We start from the raw sequence: 27,161 nt of genomic DNA, 5'->3' as shown, positions 1-27,161 counted from the left end.
AAGTGGCTTATTGTCAAAGTAAGAGAGGAGTTATAGGGTGGATAAGAGGGAGGTAGAAGTAAAGATATAAATGGTGAAGGGATTTAGTCAATATCAGCTTGCTGAAAGCAGCTTGTATCCTCCTCCTTGTTGTTGAAATGAGGTCCTACTGAGCAGAGGTGGCTACACTCATTCTTTGCTCATGTATAAGTAAAAATACTTGTGTAACAAAGACTGGTAAAAGTAGAAGTACTGATTCAACTTCTTTACTCAAGTAAAGTAAAAAGTACATTTCTACCCGCTGTTTCTGTGCAAAGTGAACTGGACATCATAACATTTTAATATCATTTGAACATTATTAAAACAACTAACTTCAAATAATATGAAATATATATATAATAACATAACATTAACATAACATAATAACATAACATTAACTTCACTCCAATGTGCAAATCACTTTTCAATGTCTGCACCAGCAACACCCAATCTGGGAATGCTCCGATTTAGCTTTTTGCCAGTGAATGTTATTGTTATTCATTTAAAAAAGTAATTCTGATTTATACAAATAATGCAGCCACAAGGGGACACAAGCCAGTGGCTTCTTGTACCAGTTCCAAGTCTGGATAATTGCAGAGGGTTGTGCCAGGAAGGGCATCTGACTTAAAACACATACCAAATGAAACATGCAAATCAGGACTTCCACACCGAATCTGACTCCCATACTTGAGCGGTCGGGGCCCGGGTTAATGACCGCCAGCAGTGCTGTTGACCTACAGGATGCCGGTGAAAATGTGTAAAAGAAGAAGAGGAGGAAGGCGTGTTCGTAGGCAGAGAGAGAAGAGGAAACCCAAGGGTGTAGGACTGAAACTTTGAATGTTGGGACTATGACAGGGAAGCTATATAGAGTTGGTTGACATGATGCAGAGAAGGAAGGTGGATATACTGTGTGTCCAGGAGACCAGGTGGAAAGGTAGCAAGGCTAGAAGCTTAGGAGCAGGGTTCAAGTTGTTCTACCATGGGTCAGATAGGAAGAGAAATGGAGTAGGAGTTATCCTGAAAGAGGAGTTTGTGAGGAACGTTGTAGAGGTGAAAAGAGTATCAGACAGGTTGATTAGTCTGATGCTGGAAGTTAAAGGTGTGATGTTCAATGTTGTCAGTGGTTATTCTCCACATTCTCCTGTGAGTTAGAAGAGAAGGAGAAATTCTGCAGTGATTTAGATGAAGTGATGCAGAGCATCCCCAGAGGTGAGAGAGTGGTGACTGGTGCAGATTTCAGTGGACATGTAGGTGAAGGGAACAGAGTTGATGAGAATGTGATGGGCAGGTTTGGTCTTCAGGACGGGAACGCAGAAGGACAGATGGCGGTAGCCTACGAAAGAGGATGGAAATGGCTGTAGCGAACACTTTCTTCCAGAAGAGGCAGGAACATAGGGTGACATAGAAGAGTGGAGGTAGAAGCACTCAGGTGGACGACATCTTCTGTAGACATTGTAATCTGAAAGAGATCAGTGATTGTAAAGTATTGGTAGGGGAGAGTGTAGCCAGACAACACAGGATGGTGGTGTGTAAAATGACTCTAGGGGTGAGGAGGATGAAGAGGACAAAGGCAGAACAGATGATGAAGTGGTGGAACTTCAAAAAGGAAAAATGTTGTATAGCTTTCAGGGAGGAGTTGAGACAGGCTCTGGGTGGTCAGGAGGTGCTTCCAGATGACTGGACCACTACAGCTAATGTGATCAGGGAGACAGGTAGTAGGGTACTCGGTGTGTCATCTGGAAAGAGGAGGCAGAGGTGGATTTGTACAGGTTGGCCAGACAAAGATATAGAGATGGGAAGGATGTGCAGCAGGTTAGGGTGATTAAAGATAAGGATTGAAATGTATTGACAGGTGCCAAGAGTGTGAAGAGCTGATGAATGAGGAAAATGATAGGGAATGAAGAGTAGAAGAGGAGACTGGTGTGGAGCAGGAAGTAGCAAAGATTAGAAAGAGTGAAGTGAGGAGGGCGTTGAAGAGGATGAAGAGTGGAAAGGCAGTTGGTCCTGATGACATACCTGTGGAGGTATGGAAGTGTCTAGGAGAGGTGGCAGTAGACTTTCTGACTAATTTGTTAAACAAGATCTTGGAGAGTGAGAGGATGCCAGAGGACTGGAGGAGAAGTGTACTGGTGCTGATTTTTAAGAACAAGGGAGATGTGCAGAGCTACAGAGGAATAAAGCTGATAAGCCAGAATTAAGTTGTGGTGAAGAGTAGTGTAAGCTAGGCTAAGGGCAGAGTTGAGCATTTGTGAGCAGCAATATGGTTTCATGCCTAGAAAGAGTCCAACAGATGCAGTATTTGCTTTGAGGATGCTGATGGAGAAGTACAGAGAAGGTCATAGGGAGTTGGATTGTGTCTCCGTAAATTTTGAGAAAGTGTATGACAGGGTGCAGAGAGAGGAGCTGTGGTATTGTATGAGGATGTCTGGAGTGGCAGAGAAGTATGTTAGAGTGGTGCAGGACATGTATGAGAGCTGTAAGACAGTGGTGAGGTGGGCTGTAGGTGTGACAGAGGAGTTCAAAGTGGAGGTGGGTCTGCATCAAGGATCGGCTCTGAGCCCATTCTTGTTTGCTCTGGTGATGGACAGGCTGACAGATGAGGTTAGACAGGAATCTCCATGGAATATGATGTTTGCCGACAGATGGCCACGCCAGGTGTCACCACTTTCCAGGAATTTGTGTGGACCTGCTGTACAACTTTAAGTACAAGTCGAAATGACCAAAAAATAAATAAACATTTCAAATAATATATCTTTACATTGAAATAAAATACATGCATTATGTACAGTTAAGGTTTCTGTCACTTTAGAATTGTGTAGCAGTTACAACAAGGCAGATAATTACCTCTCCCGATTTGTTCATTATTATTTTATCAGGACTATTTCCATTAAAAAAGAAAAAGATTCAAAACCTAAATTATGTCTTTGGCATTTCTTACACGGAACAAATGCTTATAGCACTTCATAGAGATATTTAGTTTTCACTTCACTCATGTGATTTTGGCCTCCTATAACCTAGATATAGTCATTGCTTATACCAAGCTATTACCTGATTATTACCTAGGGAAGTGACCATAATAATATTATTTTTAATCAATCTAGTGGTCCTGTTAAAATGTTATTCTCACTTATTAATGTGTTAATACCGACATGTATCCAATCACTTCATAAACCGATTTGTATTTATTTGAAATGATTTTCTAACTGCCCCTGTCTGGCCACCACATTCCAAGTTTTTCTAGATCCTTCCCTGGCTGTTTGATGGCAACTTGAAGGCATCACGGGGTCAACAGCAAACACGAGCTCTGGACCCGCAAAACATTTGGTTTCAGCCATGTTAGGGTCCAATTTGGTTCTTGTTGGCGGGAGCTGGGATGCAGACTTGGCATGACGGGGCAGCCAGCAAGCGGCGCTTCAGTCCCAGCTCAGCTGAAAATGTCCATAGAGGATCGAGTTACACTACGCCCCATGTTTAAGCCCCACTCGGCGCGCCGTTAGCCGCAGGACAACAGAGGGGAGGCTCGGAGGCTGGCCGCCGGCGGACTTCAGGCTCCACATTCATGTAAGTGACCATTTCCAAAAAGCGACCGAGGCTTTTGGAATTAAAACAACTTCGGCTTTTTGCAGGAGCCGCGTCACTTTGCCCCAACGTCGCCGATGAGCGGAAACTCCTCCGAGACGCCTGTTGCTGTCGCGGCGCGTCCACAAAGCGAAGAAGAGCGAGTTTAGGTGAAGCTTTTAAGCGTCTCTTTTCGGGCACAAAATGCTTTTATATGCGCTGGGAATAACCACCGTGCAGCCACGCTACGTAACTTCTTCACCGTCTTCCTCGTCGGAAGCCTGTTGCTTTCTTGCTCCACGGATGAGATGGGAAGGAGGAGGAGGAGGAGGAGAGAAAAGCGGATTGTCCCGGGAGCTCCGGCGACTACAATCAAAATATCGCAGCCCTGCCCGAGCGGGTTTATTAATAATGTTTACAGGTTTATTGTAGCTGACGTGTTTTTTACGGTAGTAGGTAATATAGGGGGGGGGGCGTAGTCGATGTGCGTATTATTTGGACGAAGGACTGTGTTCAAAAATGACAGCCTGCTATTACTGGCTGTTTGCGGTCACGGCAAAGCTCACACATGACTTTTTCGATTGTTAACGGAGCCGAACGAAAGCTGCCATGTTGCAAAGTCCACTGTGTTTCCTTCGGTGAGTCATTACCACATAGTTTAAAAAAAAAAACAAAAAAAAAACGGCGCTGCTTTACTACACCATCAGTACATTTGAGCAGACGTCCCTGAAAGCAACACCCATCTGTGGTGTACGTACTCCTTTATACCTTTCAGTGTCATAATTTCAATCCACGTCATGGAGTTTTATAAGTACATATTGAATGATGTAGTATTTTTCTTTTACATTACTAAGTACATGATCTGAGTACCTGTCACACCTATACCACTGTGTAACCATTGGAGCCCCGTTATTGTAATAGGATACGATAAATGTATACATTAATCTATAGAGGGAAGGGCAGTGGGCACTCTGTGGAGTTTTATGGCTCACAACCATAAAGGAACATAATGGAAAGGGTGATTTATTAAAGCAGAAATGTGTAAGCATATACTTCTCTAGTTCTGAATGCAAGAAGTCATGTGGTCGCACAGTTAATTAAATGTTCTTCAGTAGCATTATTACAGTGATAGAGATAATCAGCTTTACGCAGCACCACTGTATGTTCTGCAGTTATTTATTAGTACAGAAAATGAAGTTTGATTTTACAAGCAAAGGATGAAAATAATTCCCAGGTCAAGGCAATTAAATGACAAAGCTACTGCATGCTGTGTTTAGAAAGCTCATTAGTCAGTTGGAAAGTTGTAAACTTACAGAAAATAAAGCATATAAGGGGAACATAAACACACCAGTGCTGTGGTGATCCTGTTGCCACATTCACTGTAGCTATTCTCAGCCTCTATACAGGGCTTTTCATTATCTCACCAATCTCCTTTAATCGTGTCTCCCTGAGTCATGTCAGGCCTGTAACAAAGCCACTTCTAAAATCAAGCATGACGTTCCTGAGATGGGAGCTGGCAGCCATCACACCCTTAATAAAAGCATTAGTCAAATAAAAGAGACATAACCGCGTTCATATCTTATTCAGCTTTAACAGTCTGATGAAGGCAGCAAGATTCTTCGTGACAGTGGCTTTGTTTACACAGCACAAAGTAATCTCTCCCTCCTTTGTTCTGATTTAAGCAGTGTGTGACAAATACAACTGTCACATGTATTCTGGTGGCAAAATGTTCATTAGAAAACTGCTGTGGTTAGAGTTACAATGGGCCATAAACGTAATATTTCTCTTGAGCAGCGGAGCACGGCAAATAAAACAGAATTTAAAGGGGGGGAAAAATAACATCAAAAATGCTTCAACTGGAGGCTGAAATCATGATGTGAGCAGGGTGTTAGACTAGTTCCAAAAAAGTCTTGCTAATCATCGAAACATTATTTTAGAAGGAAATGCAGCTATATTGTTTGGATGGAAATGCAGTGGATAGTCATATTTACTGCAGAGAAGTAAATATGACTACTGCCAAAGTGCACTGAACAACCCCCCCACCCCCCACCCCCAGGAATGTAAATTGCCAGGTGTTAATCCATCAATAAGGACATTAGTCAAATATAAGGGAACTAACAACCTACAGTGGATGCAGTCTACTGCTCGTAAAGGCACCACCGAGCTGGTTCTCACATTAAATAGCCTGCAGTTCTTCAGCACAATGGCTACTCTGTGATGTGATGGTGAACCATTCCTAAGAGATAAATATGGCCCTGACAGAAGGGAAATATATCCATTTTCTCTTTCATGTTGACCTTTCGAGTAGAGAATGTTTAAGACGCTGGGTTCAGAGGAGAATAAACCTTTCGTGCTATTTTTTTCCCTCCCAGTATACAGCATATGTGAAAGTAAAAAAAAATAAAAAATCCTGCCTTCATTGTTAAGAAAAAATACCCAACACATTGTGTTTTACTTTGCAGGCCTTGAAAAGAGAAGAGTGTGAAACTGTTGTTATTGGGGGAGAAGTCACATTCAGCTGGAGATAGAAAAATGATTGAAACAATGGGTAAGTCTGCATTTTTATTGTTTTACTGTGGCCAGATAGACGTGGCCGAGTCAGTGTAACTACTGTTAATGATCATAATGGGGTTTTTACATGGCTCACTATCAATGTGTGTCTCAGGTTCATCTTCAAGTGTTCATCAATGGTATTTTTACTTCATATTTCATGAAGGCCCAGCTTAAAATAACAGAATTTTGAGTCTGTCTCCAACACAAAACGTTTTCCTTGTGCAGTTTTAGCAGAGGGGTTAGTCTAGTCAGTTGGGGGTCCATCTTTGAGTCCCACATTTGGCTCCTGCTGTGAGTTTTCTCTACCAGCGTAAGAGGCTCGGGATTCAGTTCAAGGCTTATGGACGGCCAGTGTTGCCACATCTGAAAATGCTGCAACTGTCAATTGAGGAACAAAAAAAAACAACAACTGCATATTCTCAAGAGTTATTGACTTGTTTACAACCTTTGTTCAAACAACAAAGGTACAAAAAGCTTAAGACCTCGTGTACGGCCTATTAGGTGTTAGTCACAGTTGTTGAGCTTCAGACATTGCTTCATTTTTGTCCAGATGACATTGGCCTGACCCATCCTCAATAACAAAGCACTCTGCTTTGGAGTTGGTGTGGGGCTTATGCAGGGTCCAGTAAGCAACCAGTCAAAGGTCTGGTTCTTTTTATCCTTTCCTCTTGATACCTACTCTATGCTTCTGTGCAACCCACCCTAACCTAAAGGCAAAAAAAGAAGGAAATGTTTCTATTTTGAAAAAAAGTAACAGTATGTTGAAAATTTTGTTTTTTTTCCTCACTTGGTGCAGAACCTGATGCTGTGTGATTTCAATATAGTAAGGTCTGTTGAGCATAACTCAGCTGTGACTAAGCTGATTCATCCTTCCTTCATCCTTCCTCTGTGATTCATTTACATGTCATAAAGAGAAAAGTTAAGCATATGCAAAATTGTTATGGAAAAATGTATGTATCATTCGAGGTAAAGTGAAATAACAAGAATTCAAATACATAAATAAGGTCATGTCCAGACCCCCTTACCTGTCTCACTATGTCTTCCTATGTTCTGATAAAGCTTCTTTCCTCATCACCTCTTTCCACCTCTATCTCTCCCACTCCTCCTTCTCCCTGCACCCCCTCCTTTACTCTGTCACTAAAAAATGCGATGGCTTGCAGATACACAGCGTGCCTTGCAGGCGGTGGAGCGTCTCCAGGCCAAACTGAAGGAGAGGGGGGAGGTGCCCACCGAGGAGAAACTCAGCCTGCTCAAATCGGTGCTGCAGAGCCCCCTCTTCCACCAGATCCTGGCCCTGCAGAAGTCCGTCCAGTACCTCAGAGACCAGGTATAGTCCCTAAATTATTTCATGGTATCCGCTTTTGTTAAATACATAATAATGCAATAAACATAACGGTAAGACTTTTTGGAAGGTCCCTAAGAGGCCATAGTTTTGAGTTATTAGTTCACGAGTATGAACTTTTTAAATATAAGTTAGCAGCATCATGCTAAAGAGAAGTAAAGAAGGAGTAGTTTGGTGAAAAATCAGAGCTAATTTAATCTATTTTAGTTAACATTATGTTAGATAAGGGGTTGAGTCAGTGTAACTTCCCATCAACTATTCATTTACTCGTACGTGTCTTGTATGAATCATGGATAACAGTGACTACACATTCATGTACACTTTCTTATTTACTGCTGATTACGGCTTCATGCTATACCATTTGAGCCTTGTGGTCGGGATGTGAGCATCCACAGTAGTCGCATCCCAGGATGTGCATGTCAAGACAGGCAAATTAACTCAAACACATCATGTGACAGCTTTTGTTCTGCTTGGAGCAAAGGAAAAGGCCCTGCAGAGTTCATTAAACCTAGGTAGCAAGGCATTCAGGGACTGTATAGAGTGTAGTTAAGTTGAGTTTTTTGAATCACTGCAATCATTCTCATTAATTATTTCCACATGGAGCTATTCAGGCCATCTAGCAAAAAAATCCTTTTTTACAACGGCTGTAGCCGAGAAAAAATTTCACAACGTGAGTGTTTTTCAAATATTGTGCAGCCCTACTACTGTTCAGTGTTCCCGGGGACATAAGGGTTGTAGTTCAAAGACAGATGCGAGTGGCACTGTGGGGCAGTCTATTGTTAGACTTTACATTATAGCCATAACGTCACCAAGAAGAAGATAGCATTTAAACTCCTGTGTTACCTGTATTCCATCAAGGTTTGAGTGTTGTCCATATCTGTATTCTGGAGGGTTGCTACTGCATTTATCTTCCCTGTGTCCTGGGTGACCTCACTGATTCTGTTTCTGCCTGGTGTCAAGACTCAACCCCCCACCCCTTTCAATCCCCATCCCCAGCAGTGCTGCTGCTGTGGGCCAAACTGCTGCCAGGGTTCATACAAGCCAGACACTATATGGGTGCATGGGCAGAGATAGTTGGTCCATGTGAGTGAACTCTTTTTCAAGCTGATTCTCCCCATTGAGAATTGAACATTTGATAGGAAGGAAAGAGCTCTTGAGTCACAGTGGAAAAGAGGCCAGGGTAAGCGTTTGAGAAATAGAGATGAAAATATGTGAGCTATGCAGTGGGAGGCTGAGAAGCGAGAGGTTTTTGCCCCTTGTGGAATTTAGATTATAAAGGCCCTGCTGGCATCTTTGTGTACTGGCAATTTAGCTTATTTCAAAAGAGGTGCATTCTTCTCTGTGTGTTTGTGTTCGGCTGCATGTGTGTTTGTTTTACTTTGTAAAAATTATCAAGCTCACATCCATTTTAAATTCCCTAGAGATCTTACAATAGCACCAATGTTGTAACAATGGCAAAGAGACATATTTGATAAACTACAACAAATATATTAGAATTTTGACAGAGATTTTAAACCCAAATGCGCTCGTTTTGGAAGCCTTATGTGAGACAACAGCCAGATGCATAAATACACACACACACTGTCTGTCTTCTGGCTCTGCTAGTTAAGGCCTTACTCAGCCCATGTCACTATGGCGACAAGGCCCTACTCTCCAATGAAAAAGAGGCCACTGTGTGAAGTGGGGCAGAAACAATTTCTTAAATGTGCAAGAACCAAACTGGAACTTTAATCCTCTTAGCCAGGCCCCAGCTAACAAAGCTCATGGATGGGGACAGTAACTTAGCAGCATGCTACGCTAACTTAGCTCGGCCCATAGGGTTTTGTTTGCACTGTGCAGCACTAATGTGCCCTGTCCTGTGAAGTTTTGTTTCTGAGCACTAATCTGAGACTGCGTTTAAAATAAGGCATAATTTACTGTACATGTTTTCTAAGATCTGAAAGTTCCACAGTTCTAAATAGGGTGCACAAGTTTACAATGACAGCTTTCACTTGGAAATGCCATGTGCCAAATGGGGTGTTATGAAATTATCACTGTGTGTTATTTCTGTCCTTTGGAATCCAATTCAGATGGTCATAAACGTTATGCCCTTTGGCTAATGAAATTGGAAAAAAAACAGTTTTATGTTGTTGTCACTTTCATGTAACTCATCTGTCACACAAGTAAAGTCATTGCAGTAATTAAAACCCAGGCATATTAAGGCATCCAGATGGCCAGTGATGCTTTTCGAAATATTGTATTTGGAGCATAGTCATTGTTGGAACATCAGCTACAGTAAGAGCCATTATCTGCTGAAGGATTAGGCTGCCATAGATCCAGCTAATCATGGTGGGATAACAAACTATCTGCCATCGCAGACTTCAGGGTTTTGGTTTCTAAAATTAAACTAACTAAACTAAATGCTTATGTTCCCACTAGGAATAAGTTGTGATGGTTTCTTTTTGTTTTGTCTTTGGCTGGTTAAACACCATTAACTGCTGCTGTGTGTAGGATCACCGTAGACATTTCAAAGATGTTTGAAGTACTTTTTATATGTAACAGGCAAGATTGCAAGTTTCATAATTGAGTGGCTCATTTTCTGTTTGAGAGTTTATTCAGATGAAAATGCAGAAAAATCTGTCAGTCAAAACCACGCAGTTTTATACATAATCCACTACACATTTCTTTGTTTTTGTGTCCAGGGAAGTGTCCCAGCAATACGTGGAAGTGACCTTGGCGATCATGTCACAACAGAGAAGCCCAATGGTGGCCATGTCTCCAATTCAGATATTTCAGCTGCTACGAATATCAATGGCAAGACAACATCTGAAGACTTTGAACGCATCATTCAGTCCATGGCACAGGTATTAACAATTACCAAAGCTGAAGTAAGTGCTGTGATGTTTGCATATTGGTTGTGAGTTTACTAAAATGTAGTGTTGAGACCAACAGAAAATAGAAAGACAGAACCACAGACACACACACACTCACGCTCTGTCCTCTTGAGGCACTTCAAACAGACTTTTAAAAGGCTGACTCTAGCTTTGATGCTATAGTGAATCAGCATAGGGTCAGAGTGTACCATATATATTTGTGTGTGTGTGTGTGACACAGGGGCGCTACGTGACACACGTGGAGTTACAGAAGCCAGTGTCAGGAGGTCTGGGCTTCAGCGTGGTGGGCCTAAAGAGTGAGAACCGCGGTGAGCTCGGCATCTTCATCCAGGAAATTCAGCCGGGAAGTGTGGCTCACTGGTATGTAAGGATAAAAATGTCATCATTCAGACAGCCATGTGAACACTGATAGACTTTAAACTGAAATAATAAAATATTATCTACTGTATATGTTTCAGTTTGTCAAAATCTGGCCAAAATTGCAAGTACAAAGTCACCAAAGTGGAGAATGTTATGAGAGTTATATTAGGTCTTTACTAAGCTACTAAGCTAGATAGTGTATCCTTTCCTCTAAATGACACTCTCTGCATCTTTCCCATTCAGTGATGGAAAGCTCAAAGAAGCTGACCAGATCTTGGCCATTAACGGCCAGCCCCTGGACCAGACGGTGACCCACCAACAGGCAATAGGCATCCTGCAGAGTGCTTCAGAAAGGGTGCAGCTTTCAGTGGCTAGAGGGCCAATACCTCCACTGCCTAGTCCTGGCGTGTCCCGCACACCCTCTGCTGCCAGTACACTGTCAGCAAACTCCAGCGCGGTAAAATATATCTACAAAGTCGATTTGTTAGTGAACAGTGAGAACAAGAATTGTACATTTACTTCTCTGTACAAAAAAATGCTATTTTTTAAAAATATGGATCCAATAATCCCATGTATGCAATTGACTTCCTACTTTAAAGGACACTGTAGATAAAATCGATAAAACTGTACTTTCAGTGAACACCATCAGCATTATAGAACTGAAGCTTTTTTTGGATCTTTTAAAATTTGGCTAACTACGTATGTTCTGCAGTTAATCTCCCAAACACTGGTCTTCCCACTAGACTTATTCTGTGTTCCTCTGTATCTACATAGTGGCAGCACGTGGAGACAATTGAACTGGTCAACGATGGGACCGGTCTCGGTTTCGGCATCGTCGGAGGAAAAACAACTGGAGTTATTGTCAAAACCATCCTTTCTGGAGGCATAGCTGATCAGGTGATGGTATTAATTGCAATAATTAGCATTGCTAAGGCAGTAATTACCATGAAAAGCGGAAGATTTCTTTTTGTGTTTTATGACACTTTCAGTGTTCTAGATAGATGACTCCTGTCAGACCAGTATAATGAGTATGTGGTAATTGGAAGCAAGCACTGACTTAACTGTCACTCAGTGTTTTTTGTTTGGTATTGGCAGCATCATTATTTTCTGATTTCTACTAAAGCTCCACAAACTAAGGCGGAAAACATGCTCCTTCTTCCTCAGGATGGACGCTTGCGCAGTGGGGACCACATCCTGAGAATCGGAGACACTGACCTCTACGGCATGGGCAGCGAGCAAGTGGCTCAGGTCCTAAGGCAGTGTGGGAACAGGGTGAAGCTGGTTGTTACCAGAGGTCCTGTGGAAGAGAATCCCTCCCTCTCTGCTGTCATGCCGGTGGTGCTTCCCACTGTGGATGAACAACAGGTGAGAGACGATGTTTCATTGTAGAATAAAAATACTTATTCTTACAATAAGGAAATACACCCGTCAGCTACAGCATTGGCCAACCTTGCATTTTTCCCATGCTGACCCCTGTTCATCAACATCAAAACCCCATATAATACATATTCAAACAAACAATTCAGACCCAAACTTTAGACCATTTATTCACCATCTTTCTTACTTCTTGACAGGCCTGGATACACAGAATTAAAGAAAATTGCAGGTTACATCACCTGTGACTCACTCTTTGAAGAGCAGATGCCGCTTTACTTTCTCAGAAACACCACTCACAAACAGCAATTTCATCACTATTCTCAACACTTAGCTCTAAACCTTGAATCAATTCCATTGACTGGCTACAAATAATGGACATTGGATCCTTTTCATAACAAACATTAGTTGAGTGTTTTTTGTTTTGTTCGTTTGTTTTTTGCTGCTAATAAGCTCGACTTCCGTCTTACGCAAAGTAGAAAATATTTTTTGGTGATCATGTGGGACATTTGGATGAGTCATGATTTGCTTTTCTGCTGTTGATTGTTGATGTTCATGATGTCATTCTCGTTGAATGTCTCACAGGACTATGAGGAAGAGGAGACCGAAGCGTTTGATGTGAGCCTTACTAAGAACGCCCAAGGTTTGGGGATTACTATTGCTGGCTATGTTGGAGACAAAAATGCTGGTGAGAAATGGCATATTATTTTTCAGAATAAAAAAGTCTGTGATTCTGGGATTTACAAAATATAAAGTTGAATATTTTTAAGTATATGAACAATGGATCAAATGCATAATCCATTTCTGTTTCATCACCCAACAGTACAGTGTTTTAGTGGCTTTTAGGTTGTTATTTTGGTTTCAAGACCCACAACCATGTTCCAAGCTGTTTTTTTATTATTTTTTTAAGCAGAAATGCTCTGATAAAACAATTTTACTAAACTTTAACACAAGTTTGCTTTGTGCAGCTAAAGACTCTGAAACAGGAAATTAAAACAGAGCTATAAATACTATTACCACATCACACTTGGATGTCCTGATCCTTTAACCAAAATATGATCAGTTCATCCTTAAGCCTGAGTACATTTTTATGCCAAATTTGAGTAAAGTTCGTGAACAGTTCTTGTGATACCAAATACCAAAAATGCTACATTTCGAAAACTCTATTAACACAATAAAAAGGGGTGAAAGTAAGAGCTTTTTCACATGGAAAGAAAAACAACTACTCAAATTTGTGTTTTTTTGTGCTTATGTTCTTGAATCGATGTGACAACTGCAACATTTTAGTAACAGGAATAATGTAGTGTCATTGCTGTGTTTTTATACCTTTCAAAGATTTCAAAATGTCAAAAACAAAATCCAGTCAAGGCTTTTTAAAACAGGACCAAAATTGTCTGTTTATTATAACTTGTTATGCTTGCTGGAACAAACAGACTATTGAATAGTCTTGGATAAACACCACTCTACATTTTGTCTTTATTTTCAAGGTTAACATAGCAAGTGCAATACGTTTATCATATAATTTCGCAGTGAAACCTGTTTACTAACTGTGTCTTTCTACATCGTCGTAAAATATCATGGCATTCTTCCTCGTTTGTTAGCATTTTTTTCACTTGTTTTCGCTTCTCAGAGCCCTCTGGTATTTTTGTGAAGAGCATAACAAGAGACAGTGCCGTAGATCAAGATGGCCGTATTCATGTAGGAGACCAGATAATAGCTGTAAGTATCCCACATTATGCTCTTCTTAGCTATTACTATTTCCCGTGTCTTCAGTGGCACGAGGTAAAATATGCAGTGAATCTTTTATATTATTCATTGTAGTGGTCACATTTACTCATTCAGTCAGTGAAGGAAAATTATGAGATGCATAATTTTGAATAATTCAGAATTAACTGATACTTAATAGTGTTTTTTTTTCTTGTTCTCCTAATAAAGAAAGTTGAATTAACACACTTAGCTATTCAATTTTTATTTCATTACTGCAGGACATTAACAGTGAATTTAAACTGTCTGTAATGCCTTGCATCATTTGAAACATCAGTTAACATTGCCCTGTGATTTCTACAGTTCTCACAAACTCTTGTTTTGTTCTGCTGTGTGTGCAGAAGCTGGATGGAGTTTTGTTCCTAAACATAAATGAAAATGTGCTTTGGAACACAACTAAAGAACTTAATAAACCACCTAATTGACTGTGGATTATTTAAACACATGGATTTTGTACCTGCCCTAAATGATCTTAAATAAATTAAGCGAATTGCTAAAGTAGATTGAAAATCTCATGTGCAGCAGTTACTGTGTATGCCTGCTGCTTGTTTTGATCAATCTTATTTCAATTGTATTTATGTCTACCAATAATATAGGGGGCATTTCAGCTCACTAACAATGTCTACCCAAGCTCTTTTGCACTGATTTGATCCTTGGGCTCACAAATGATCACCCCCTGCAGGTCGATGGTGTAAATATCCAGGGATACACCAATCAGCAGGCTGTGGAAGTTCTCAGACACACCGGCCAGACAGTCAATCTCAAGCTGATCCGGCGGGGCTTCAGACCTGAGGAGATCCCCCCTGCTGTGACCCCAAGTGTCACTGTCCTGCCCCCTTCATCTCCATCCACCTCCATCCCCATCACCGTGATGAGGGAGCACGAGCTGGAGAAGAAGAAGGCAGAGGAGGCTGTGCAAGGTAAGAAGTGCGAGAAATTTAATAAGTAGAGAAAAACACCTTCCTCGTTACTCATCATCCTGTCAGAAAAAGATGTCATTGGATGTGTAAATGTGGCTTGGAGATCATTTATAATACAGTGAGGAATAATTTCTGTGTGACTCTAGATTTCTAAATATTGTTCAAATATAGAAACTGAATTTTTTCCAAAGTTTCACTTAAATACTTAAGTTCTCATTATATATGTTGACAGTGATAGAATTATGAACAACCACACTTCTAAATAAGGAACCAAGATTTTCATATTATGTTGTGTAGAAAGTAGACCACACTCAGTAAAAACACTGCATGTTGAGACAAATGTTCGACACAGTATCTGTATAAAATAAATGTATAAGTAACCATTTGCATTTTCATAATATTTATATATTTTGTAATACATCAACCAAGATACGCATAGAGAGTAAACAGAAACATTTTCATCTCCTGGTGTCCTGACAGGACCTTCAGGCTATCACAGAAGCATGAAACGGAACTTGCATAAGTTGTTTGGTGTCAATAGTGATTGATAGGAGTTTGAGCCCCTGTAGCCCCAAAATCTGCAGAAAAGAGTTTTTTCCTGAGTGCTGTAAAAACCTGTCATAACAATATACAGGAGTTTGCACTTGGGTGTATAACATAATAAAGAAAGATGTGTTAAAGATTCCCTGGGTGCAAAACCAAAACAATGTGGTGGGTAACTATATCTCTTTTAGCTAACTTACAGGTTTGATATAAAAACTTTTAATAGGTCACTAAAAGTAGTTGAACAAAAGTTGTGAAGTTCCTTTTTCTTATACCAGACTAACCACTGTAGTATGAGTTTAATGTTGGCACTTAAAAGATGCTGATGCTTGTGCTCATAGGCAGTGACTTCATGGGTGACCAGTTTGGTGCCCTGTGGAACTCCAAAGACATAAACGGTCACATAAAGTTGTAAAAAAAAAAAAACGTGCCGGGGTCCTTAAACATGTATTTAAATTCTTGGTACACTAACTAAAGGGACATCACAATTCTAAGAGGAGTTAAAATGTAAGACTATGAAGCTCAAATTATTCAGAAAGAATTAAGTAGCGTAGGATGAAATAAATCAAATACATTCATTAATGGTGGACATTTTCATGTATTTCAGTACGTATGTGTGCTATGCTGGTAAGTCCTTTTTTCCCCAGGCTGTGTACATCTAACTGTCAGGTTTGGGTGCCTGCCGCCTGCCTCTGTCTATCTCACTGTTCATTGTGTGCTTGCAGTCACCACAGATGAAAAGACGCTAAAAACAAAGAGTGAAGGATTTGATGTCAGCCCAGCCATGGATCAGCTAACAGAAGACAAACATGGTAGGAGGCTGGGAGTCTTCTTTAAATATGCCAGCAAGAGATACTGGGCAGACATCTGACAGATAAGGGTTATTGTTGTCAGGACCACACTGACTAGCAATACACAATGTGAGGAAATATAGTGATGGGTGCTGCTTGTTGTTTTACAGACTGTGCAATACTTTTAAATTGTATTCTAGATAAAGTATTATTTAAAAAAGTATTGTAAGTACTTTTCATTGTGTTTTTCCAGGCACGAAGTCGACCGCCGTTGAAGAAGAACAACTAATGAAAAAATGGCAGGAGATTCTGGGTCCAACTAATGAAATTGTAGTAAGTTTCACTTTCAAAGTGATTTTTCCTTTTGCTCATACATCAACCTGGAACTTTGTTTACTGGCAGCCATCAAACAAAGAGGAGCTAAATTATTAACATAGTTTTAATCGTGTTTGAGAGACAAATCCTTCTACCTGCAAATTGTGTTTCGATGACAGGTGGCTCAGGTGGAGAAGTTTAGTGAGAACAGTGGCCTGGGCATCAGTCTCGAAGCAAACAGTGGGCATCATTATATCCGCTCTGTTCTACCTGAAGGACCCGTGGGTCGCTGTGGCAAGCTGTTCAGTGGGGATGAACTGCTTGAGGTACGTAGTGTCTTAAATGAGACACAGAAACAGTGTAGAATGTTTTAAAGTGCACCTGATGTTATTATCTGCAAACACTTAAATGTTGAAATGTAAAAGTACTTTGTTTATGAGACAACACACATAATGTTATAGTATGCATAGCATACGTATGCATACTGGAACTATCAGTTGCATTTACTCCACAAGCAGTATTTTTATGATAACAAAAAGCTGAAAGTGTGTCAGTTCTGCTGCCCCCAAGTGGATGAAAACAACATTGACGTCTTATTAACCTGATGTGCATGATGTGTTTATTTTTGTTCTACACATGCTCATACTAACATTTCCTGTCACAGGTCAGTGGTATATCTTTGATTGGTGAGACACACAAGGAAGTAGTGAAAATCTTAAAGGAACTCCCACTTCGAGTATGCATGATATGCTGTAGACCTGCCCCTCACCTGCAGACTGACATGGATTCTGTCCAGCCAGAATCAGAGGCTTTGCCCACATCAAGTAAATTAAAGGTACTGCATGTCCATTTTTCTCACAGCTTATCACTATGATAACTTATGCATAAGTGAAAAACCCAAAGAAAGTGAATTAGTCTTTGTCTTCTCAATGCTAAAAATATGCAGGCTGTATTACTTGCAGCATATGATGCATAAAAGTAGGAAACTCCCTGCGTTTCCTTGACATGCTGCAGTATATCATGAAACTTGTTTTCCCGCCCCTGCATAATGGAGAGGGGAACGTGACTGGAGAGCGATACTCTATAAGTATTCCTCCTCCTTTATAACCCATCAACCATTATTAGTGTAGCCTGGGCTGTCAATCGCTCCATTGGCTTCCCACATTGCCAGCCATGATGGATTAAGACTTGATGATAAGCAGGGGAGGCTGAAGGTTTATTAAGACCAATTCTAATGCCTCACAAGCAGTGGCCAACAACATTTGCCAGTGATATGAGACATCAAAAGCAGCATCGCTTTAGGGGTTTTCATCTCTCTAGCTTTATCTCTGAATGTACTAAGGTCCTAGTATCCCAAAGATATTTACCTTTTATCTTCTATCAGTAACCTGAGCCAGAAACAACTAGAGGGTAGCAGCCTATGAGTTGGGAGGAAAAGTGAGGAATAGATACAGTTACATGGAAATGCTGTTGTTTTTTTCCTCTGCAGAAACAAATAGACCTGAGCAGTATTCTGGTTGCTGAAGACTCACAGGTGAACACAACGGCAAGGACACAGGATAATGTGACGGAGGAGGCCATGGGATCTCCTTTGGCCATGTGGGAGTTGGACATCCAGAATATTGAGCTGGAGAAGGGAGAAGGAGGGTTGGGATTCAGCATTTTGGACTACCAGGTTAGAGTTCTGTTTTTGTGCAGAGATATTTTGGCTTATCTTACACAGATGTATTAGTTTGGTATTAACTTCAATAGATGTTGCTGTCTCATAGACACAAGCGTAAATCTGAAAAAAATGGCGTACTTCATTGAATCCCCTGTTAATTCTGCATATGTTTAAGGCTGTGATCATTCACTTTACTCACTTGGCTCCACGACAGGACCCACTGGACCCGGCCAAGACAGTAATTGTGATTCGCTCTCTGGTTCCCAACGGTGTGGCTGAGCAGGATGGCAAACTGTTGCCAGGAGACCGACTCATGTATGTTAACAGCACCAACTTGGAGAACGCCAGCCTGGAGGATGCCGTCCAGGCACTGAAGGGGGCCAAGCTCGGCAAGGTCCAGATAGGAGTCGCTAAACCACTGCCTGTAAGCATTAATACAATTTCTTTCCTCTTTGTTTGCTTTCATTTCAATTTGTGTGAATATTAAAGGTTGGGGCCAAATAGACAAGTTGAGGTTATATGTTGGCGGTTACTGCTTTTGTGAATATTTTTTAACAAAATTTGCTCATCTTGCTGGCGATTTATCACTGCGTGTATATAAGGTTACGAGTCAGGTTGTCTTCACAACATGCAACTTTTATCCAGTTACGAGGGTTCAGCTTACAAGGGCTTGAATTTTTCATGCAGGAAAAGAAAAGAGGTAGGCTGCATGGTTTAGCATTCCACCCACTTGTTCCTTCAGAAGAGGCGGCCGACCTAAAATGCTTTGTGCCCTTAGTTTCATATTATTATGTTATTGAATTTTCCAAGAACACTGAGCCTCTTGTACACTGGGGCACCTGTCAAAAGTGAGGTCTGTGCAAAGGCATGTCCTTCACTCTGAGCATCTGTACTCTTTGTATAGGATGCTTCTCTCTGCAAAAGTGCTTGCATTCTTTTAGCTTTATAGCTGCATCTTTCTTTTACTGAACCTGCCAATGGATTACACAGTGAGACCTCTGGGCTGCCAAGGCTAACTTAGCAGGGCTGTAGGAGACCCGCGGTCTTGTCTAACTCTCCTGCAGGACGTGGAATGTACTTCTACTGGCTATTTTGTTGTTTTGCCTCTCAAAATTGAGTCTGACATGTACAATCCTCCAGTATGCCTTCCTGCTTTTGCTATACAGTCTTTATGCAATGCATGCTTTGCAAAGTCAATATCAAGACCTCCTCTAAAACAGTACCCGTCCGCTGAGAATAATTTCCAGGAAATTCAAACTATTTTTCCTTTTAAAGTCTTAGACCACATTTATTCTTTAATTCTGCAGTTAGAGTATACAATGTTTCATTCATTTCTAACATCTTTTTCCATTTCATACTAAATCCTTTGTCCTTGATTTGGTCACTAGAATATAAAAGACTAAAAAGCTCATCATATAATATCATACAAAGCTGGAGACACTGAAAGAATTTCTCCACTTTCCTAGGGAATATGTGGATATTCCCACTCTCCACACCCATATGGTGAGCAGGAAATTACATCATCATCCACCATCCATTCATTTGACTTCAGCAATATTTTGGTAGAAGAAGGACAGGAAGAAGGACTGACTGAGGGCATCGTTTACCGAGCAGAGCCTGCATTGGTTAGTTAGCTTTTGGGAAAACCTAAAGAAAAAAAAAGTCAGATCATCCTGAAAAATTAAAAACAAATTGCACTTTACATGTGATAAATCCCGCTGTGTGGTTTGTATGTATTTAACCTATATATGGTTTACTGTGTATTATGTGTGCCATTTACTGATTATTATCTTTTTATTTTTATTTCAGTCTTACAGTTTTTGTATTAGTGCCATCTAGGGTCATAGAACAGCACGATAATTTTATCTGTCTGTGATCGGATACTTTATTGAATAGCTGAAATATAGACAGTTTTGCGTTTCAGTTCATCACACGCTTTCCATTCGGTATCACAGATTGACACCTGTGAAGCAGACCTGTCTGATGAAAAGGTGCTTGAACATACCTTTACCGAGATAGAGGACGACACTTTCCAGGCATCCATGATAGCTCTTCATGGCAGCAGCTGTCGCACAGACCTGGATTTCCTTAACTCCTCCACACCTAAGGTAAATAAAGATTTTTTTACCGCAACACAGATTGTCACATAACAGAAACCAGAAGCACAACTTGAAATCATTTTCTCATTTTATTAAATGTTACGACAACAGTAACCGCCCTTTGTCACGATGAACTACACAGCATGTAGTCATTATTCTTGCTATTGTGAAGCAAAATGTCATGAAAAGTGTTTTTTTTTTTTTTTTCATTTGTTAAGGGAGTAACAACATTACTGACTTTCTTTGTTATAAGAGGATTGTAGCTGTGGCTGCTTTTGTTGCCTTGGGTGCCCAAGCACTGCAATTCCCCAGATGGATATTAAATTATAAGGAAAATAAACAAAGACGAGCAAGAGCCACGCAAAGTGTTTTCCTAAGGGCATCTCTGTGCTGCCAGTTTCCCCAAAGGTCACAGCTGAACTTATTTGAAGGGCCTTCCTAAGAAACTTACACATAAATAGACATGGGCCAGAACAACTTAGGGCATTTTATACCGCAGTGGGATTTGACAAAAGTGATATCAAGTGTTTGTATGAGGTCAGACAGCTCAGTCTCCTTGTGATGATGAACCGTTTTTTCCCCTAAAGCTCTAGAGAGAGACAACAAGTCCTGGTGATAAATCTCTGATCAACTTCAGTGACTGTAACCAGCGTTGACCAGCGTTTTCAGATATCTGACACCATCTAAGTTGAGATATTTTTAGCTGGATTCTAAAGATTGAATAAGTGCAGCGATTCCAAAGACAGTCACTGTCAGTGAAACAGTGACATTTTTTTTCCTCAGCAGATTAGAGTAAATGCCTTTCTAGTGTCTAGTTTTGAAGACGGTGGTTGCATTGGCTGTACTGTTTAAAACTGTTAAAGATCATTTTGAGACTCTCTATTTTATCTCCATAATAAGGAAGAAAGTGCCCTTTTAAAATGTAACTAATAAAACAAATTTAACAGAGCAAACCAGACCAATACCATAATTTATGCCTTAGATTAATTTTCAAAGCGATTATAAAGAAATGTAGCTTTCATGGCACCTTGAGCTTTACTTACACCCAGAGCGTGAAAGAAGTATTTGATTTTATCATGATGATTTAATGTCATATGTGATTAATTTTGAGAGATGCTGAAGGAGTGTGTACGAAGTCTGCCTTTTGGTAAAAACGTCTTATGTTAATCATCACCTCTCTAATAATTTAATGCATCCCATAAAAATTGACATATCATTATGCACACTTTTAATGTTGTGCATTCAGTCAAGACATACTATATACTAATAGTGATTCATGTCTTTTAGGGTGAAAACACACTGCAAACTCTACATTTTCCCCTATTGCCTATAAATGTCTTTTATATTCTGATATATTCTGGTCACCTTAAACTTATTTCATTGCCTCACAGGTATATAAAAGCTCCCCTGAGCTTTTTAATGTGGGGTGAACATATCACGGCCTAGTTCACCCTAGATGGATTTCTTTTTTTTTTCTCTACCTGCTTATCGAGCCCCACCTGTATTTACTTTTGCACATTTAAACTTTTTTGGCCCTTAAAGGGGAGTTCTCTCTCCCTTTGAGATCACTAGCTAGCCTGGTTCTAATAAAGTCTTAAACGCTGTTATAATAAAACTATATTTTGTGCATTATGCTGTCAAGATCACCAGTAATTCCCACAGTCCTTTGTGGCCACTGATGGCTTTTCTATGGCTCATTACAAGGAGGGCAGGATAGCAACTGAGCAAGATGAATTCCCCCTGTTGGGCAATTGTCTAACTAACACAGTGGAACGTTCATTCAGCTGCTGTACTTTGTTTTACCCCAGCTGACAGCTCGCCTCGACTTGTTGGAGGAGCATCCCTGCTTTGCAACGACAGTGTCCAGCTTCGGAGACAACACCCAAGTGTTCTCCCCGGAGAATTCGGCCTCTTTCACCCCTCCAAGTTTGAGAGGTCATGTCCCAGCTTTTAATGCCATGCTAAGTGGTCCAGATCACTACCTGGCACAGCACTCGACCAAAGAAGAACCAGTAGAGTGCGCAAACTTGTACAGTCTGTTTGCTGAAATAGCGACTGGATCAAATGATCAGGAGGAACCAGCGGAGTCCCTTCACTATCAGAAAGAGCCAGCCATCTCTTTTGGGGATATGGGAGATATAAAGATTTTGATGAAGGTAAGGCTCTGATTATAAATTTAATTCAGCTATGAGCATCCAGTTGAACTAATGAATTAGTGATTGGCATGTCATGAACATCAGATGTCAAGGTGCATTTTTAGAAAATTGTTTTTGAACTTGAACTTTAATTAACATGAAACTTTTCCCCAGTTTTACACAAAGCTGTTGTCAGATAGTTGATAAAAGAAAATACTAAGCTCATTTATTAGACATTCATTTCCACAGCTACTATTTCTCTAGAGAACCCTGCTTTGTGAAACTAAACTAAAATTTTCATTTACTTTGAATCATCACTCTGAAGGACGAGGAGCCCGGTGTGAAAGAATCAGCAGAAGATGGTGACAAGGAAATCCTGACCTCCGGGAGCAATTTTGAAAGGACTATCACAGTTGTCAAGGGCAACTCCAGCCTTGGTTTGTGTTAATTTCCTCACATTCTTTGATTTGATCTTTGTATTTATATTCCCCTCATCTTTGGCAGAAGTGCAAATGAGGTTGTGGCACTGAAAGGCGTATTTGGCCTCTACATTTGTGTGATGTTTTATGAATGCCAGATTTGAAGTTAAATGACAGAAACTAGTTTTGGCAGTTTTCCAGTCTGAAAGGGTAATTCTATTGCTGCACAAGGTATTTGCATTACAAAACCTGCCCATGGGGCTGCCACTGGCTTGGAGAGTAAGTTTTACCTCCTGAAACAAATAGATGTTGTGAAGGCAGTGTTAAAATCCTCCAAACCGCTATGAAAACGGTATCTTATTAATATCTTAAGTATTTTGTGAAAATCTTTGTTGGTTAATGGAAAAATGTGTGCTTACATTATTATTGACTTCAAGTATTCAGTTCAAAAAAAGTGCAACCGCTGCTGGCTAATTTGTTTCTACCACAAGTCTTTGTGATTATTACTACACAAAATTCAACGATGGCTATGTGTGATCAACCTCAAAGGCATGACTGTAAGCTCCATGAAAGATGGTTTGGGGATGCAGATCCGCAGTATAATCCACGGTGGGTCCATTAGCCGTGATGGTCGTCTTGGTGTTGGGGATCTCATCCTGGCCATCAATGGGGAGCCCACAGCCAACCTGACCAACGCCCAGGCTCGTGCCATGCTGCGAAGACACTCTCTCATTGGACCAGACCTGGGGTAAGAGATGTTTGTGTACTTTGATGAAACTCTACGTAGGGAAGTGTTGTGGTTGCTTCTACACTGAAAATACAGTTCATTTTAACGCACAATGTAACACTATTATTATTAAATCAGGATCTTTCTGCTTCTTTAAAAATGTGGATTTCCAAGGACTTTTTGGAATTTGGGAAATAGAAAAAATATCAGTTTCCATATTGATAAAGACATTTGCAAGTGCAAATGAAAGTAGAGGACCAGAATTTAATATTCGATTCAGTCTGTGTGTATATATCTAATTTTTGTAATTTCTTTCTTTGCACTTAAGTGAATTCAGTTCCAAGGTCTTGTGATTGTTTTTTACTCTTAAAAAAAAAAAAGATTGTGCTGACAAGTTTTGTACTTCTGAAAGTAGCAAAGCTTTCACGTATCTCCAAAAAAATATGAAAGCCAGAATACATTAAACCTCAAGGTCCAACAGTATTAAGTTGGTATAAGATTGCTTATCTGCAAACCTAGCATTGAGTACATAATTTTTCTAAAAAATAAAAACAAAAAAAAACGGGGGGGGGGGGGGGGGAATACAGGCTGGGAAAACAGGCAAGGCTAAGTAAATATAAAGGCAAAATAATAAACATTTTATTTCAGTTATTTATCTGAACTGCAAAATTCCTACATGCAGTAAGTTAGGTTATAAGAGATTATTAGAGATACCCATTCCTCCCACCCTTTACAACAAATTGCCTTACAAATAAATTAGATGTGGTATTTTAAGTGCTGCTTGCTAAACTCAACTCAGCTTTGGTGCATAAAAGCCAACTCTTCACATTCTAGATCTGCTTGTGCACCTGAGGACGATCTGTGCCCATTTTATGTGTGAGTATGACTAACTTCCACGCTGGTGGCGTTTCAGCAAAAAAGCTGCCGTCTTGGTTTCTTTCCTCTCGTTTTCTCCATCTGCTGCCGGGCTTCACTGCAGTCTGTTGAAGAGTTTTATCCAGACAGATTTAGAAAATGGTCCGTGTCAAACAACAGAAACAATGACAACAGATATCTGTTGTCACTGTTTCTGTTGTTTGACATTTGGCTTGGACTCAATTTATAAATATGATGTTTTTGATATTGTTCAAATATTCCGATTAACATTTAACCATGATGTGACTGTAACATTAACCAATAAAAATAGTCTTGTGGCAACTAAGTCAAAAATGTGTCACTACACATCTTAACACACAAAATCGTTAAAGTACTATCTGGATAAATCTTGATGGACTGCATCACTTACTTACTGTACTTGCTGCGTAACTTCTTTTCTTTCTGTGACTAGCATGACTAACACCATTTATGACTCATTTTAAATTCTCAGTTTTTATATTAATCATTAGTATTTAAGCTCTGCCGTGTCTCTCACTGCATGTTGTGACGTTTCTAATGAACTGACTCATCCATTTTATTATTTCACTGGGATTCATTTTCCTCTCTGTCGGCATGCTGTCTCTGTTAAAAAACCAAATCAGCCCATCTGTTGAAGATCTGTCAGCTTCACTCAAATGTGTTAATGTGCCCTTCAGAATCAACTTCACTCTGAATTGTTTGGAAATGGGACTTTAAGTGGGTGTCAGATTTTGTCAGCTTGCTTTTGGATTCATTTCTTAGCATGAATTAGTAACCAGCTCATAAATTAATGATATGCGCCCTTCAAATCTGTCACATGTTCATCACACAATAGGTGACAGAAGTCTTGATTTGCTCTGATGTTTATGAGGGTAAACATCTGTTTTGAACAGTCAGATGTCAAGAGCCCATCTATAATTCATTAATATCTCACCTTGGGCTGTTGATAGGGAGAATGATTTGCCAGGAAACAGACTGTTATTGCTGTTGAGTTAAAGCTGAAAGAGTTGAGAAGAAACATGCTTGTGAATGTAAATGAATGGCTTTAAAAGGAGTTTTATTCCTGTATTTTATTTATTGTTTTCATATCACTTTTCTACCGAATGCCTGTTTCTGTCCGCTCTAAATTAAGTTCACTTAACAGGAGGGGCATAATTGCCTCTAAGGCGGGTAATTAAAATTCTAAAAGTAGGGAGAAAGTAAGAAGAAATTAAGAAATGTGTGTGTGTGTGTGTGTGTGTGTGTGCGTGTGCGTGTGTGTGTGTGTGTGTGTTCAGCATTACATATGTTCCAGGAGAATATCTGGAGGAGTATAAGGCCAGCCTAGAGCAGGGTAAAGATGATGTCTTCCCTGAAGCAACTCCAGTCCCAGTTCCACCCCCGAAGTACGTTCTCACACACTTCCAAAGCACCTTAGGTTATATAATTACACTGAAAACCAGGTAAAGTTAAAGCTGCAGAACACATTTGCTAGCTACTGCTCTTCTTATTGTTACGGACACTTTCTGACAATTAGTGGAAAAAGCTGAAATACATCAAGTTAGGTTTTACTCAAACAAACACCCGATAGCAGTGCTACTTATCAAGAACTCCCTACTTCTCTTACGTCATATTATTTAATGTAACATGTGGATTGTTTTTTATGTTTCTCATTATTATTTGTTTTAACGTAATCCAACTTTATTCTAATCCTGTCTATGCAGTGTTTCTAACTTGCCTGAGCGTGAAGATGGAGAGGGAGAGGAGAGTGCCTCTCACAGCAATTGGAATCAAGCTAGGAAGTGAGTACTGACACTTTTATTATGTGTCTAATCTGCTTTTCTGAACGTGTCCATGACACATTTTACAATCACAACAACGAGTAATTCAGCAGATGCTTCCAAAGCAATTTACAACTAGCAGACACTAGGGACAACTTGGGGGTTCTGACCCTCTGCTTTGTGGAGACTGCTTTGCCAGCTGAGCTACAGTCGTCACCCCTTAAATTTTACACAATTTGCTCAGTAATGAAGTAGAAATTAAGTTATGGTGATTCTGGTACCTTCCTCAGAGTTGAGCTCCTCAGAGAACCAGGCAAGTCCCTGGGTATCAGTATTGTTGGGGGTCGAGGGATGGGCAGCCGCCTAAGCAACGGAGAGGTAATGAGGGGTATTTTTATCAAACACATCCTGGAGGACAGCCCTGCTGGACAAAACGGGACCCTGAAAACTGGAGACAGGATTGTTGAGGTAAAAGAAGTCTGACATCATAGAGGCATGACCAGTAAACCTAAGATGACAAGTGGACATTTTGTGGACATTTTTATCAAATCCAATGAATAAAAAGTGTCTAAATAATTCCTCACAGAAGCTTATTGTGTAGTGTGAACATTTCAAATGCCTGAACAACACTTATTTACTGTCAGGTGGATGGAGTAGACCTAAGAGACGCTAGTCACGAAGAGGCAGTGGAGGCCATACGCAGGGCAGGAAACCCTGTCACCTTTTTGGTCCAGAGTATTGTCCACAGGGCAAGGGTAAGTCCATAGTGTCAAACCAATTTCTAGTGGCTACCTTATAATGTAAATGTCTCAATTTCTTAACTCTGTATTTTTTTTCCCACCTCTAGTAAAAGTTAAGTGTATCTGTATAAGCCCGTTAGGGCACTTTCAAAGACGTGAATATACAATGTACAACCCCTGTAGTATCTGCTTTGCATTTGAAAGTCGAAAGAAAGTAATTTAGAATTTTTCTGTGACAGCAGGAAACCCTGCGTTGCATATCAAATGTATTATCAAGTTTTAACCTTTAAGTGGGACACCAATTGAAAAGTAC

General features: G+C 40.2%; 1 protein-coding gene across 2 annotated transcripts in view; it reads left to right on the top strand.

Moving 5' to 3' along the window:
• Positions 1-3,344: 3,344 nt before the first annotated feature.
• LOC137137397 (multiple PDZ domain protein) overlaps positions 3,345-27,161 on the top strand; it is a 41,093-nt gene continuing 17,276 nt past the window's right edge. The window contains exons 1-27 of one of the 2 annotated variants that reach the window (XM_067523614.1): positions 3,345-3,579; positions 6,039-6,124; positions 7,290-7,456; positions 10,153-10,314; positions 10,565-10,704; positions 10,948-11,161; positions 11,479-11,601; positions 11,869-12,069; positions 12,664-12,766; positions 13,709-13,797; positions 14,525-14,762; positions 16,031-16,117; positions 16,350-16,429; positions 16,591-16,737; positions 17,076-17,246; positions 17,901-18,086; positions 18,289-18,498; positions 19,541-19,699; positions 20,030-20,182; positions 21,982-22,329; positions 22,634-22,745; positions 23,277-23,475; positions 24,289-24,330; positions 25,626-25,733; positions 26,052-26,129; positions 26,399-26,576; positions 26,753-26,863. In XM_067523614.1, coding sequence (XP_067379715.1) covers positions 6,109-6,124; positions 7,290-7,456; positions 10,153-10,314; positions 10,565-10,704; positions 10,948-11,161; positions 11,479-11,601; positions 11,869-12,069; positions 12,664-12,766; positions 13,709-13,797; positions 14,525-14,762; positions 16,031-16,117; positions 16,350-16,429; positions 16,591-16,737; positions 17,076-17,246; positions 17,901-18,086; positions 18,289-18,498; positions 19,541-19,699; positions 20,030-20,182; positions 21,982-22,329; positions 22,634-22,745; positions 23,277-23,475; positions 24,289-24,330; positions 25,626-25,733; positions 26,052-26,129; positions 26,399-26,576; positions 26,753-26,863 — 3,822 coding nt within the window. In that variant the 5' untranslated portion in view covers positions 3,345-3,579; positions 6,039-6,108. The remainder of the gene's footprint in view (positions 3,580-6,038; positions 6,125-7,289; positions 7,457-10,152; positions 10,315-10,564; positions 10,705-10,947; positions 11,162-11,478; positions 11,602-11,868; positions 12,070-12,663; positions 12,767-13,708; positions 13,798-14,524; positions 14,763-16,030; positions 16,118-16,349; positions 16,430-16,590; positions 16,738-17,075; positions 17,247-17,900; positions 18,087-18,288; positions 18,499-19,540; positions 19,700-20,029; positions 20,183-21,981; positions 22,330-22,633; positions 22,746-23,276; positions 23,476-24,288; positions 24,331-25,625; positions 25,734-26,051; positions 26,130-26,398; positions 26,577-26,752; positions 26,864-27,161) is intronic. The other variant, XM_067523615.1, reaches the window with a different exon arrangement.

The sequence above is a fragment of the Channa argus genome, chromosome 12, assembly GCF_033026475.1.
Source record: "Channa argus isolate prfri chromosome 12, Channa argus male v1.0, whole genome shotgun sequence".
Lineage (NCBI taxonomy): Eukaryota > Metazoa > Chordata > Actinopteri > Anabantiformes > Channidae > Channa > Channa argus.
This window is presented reverse-complemented; position numbering and strand designations above follow the sequence as displayed.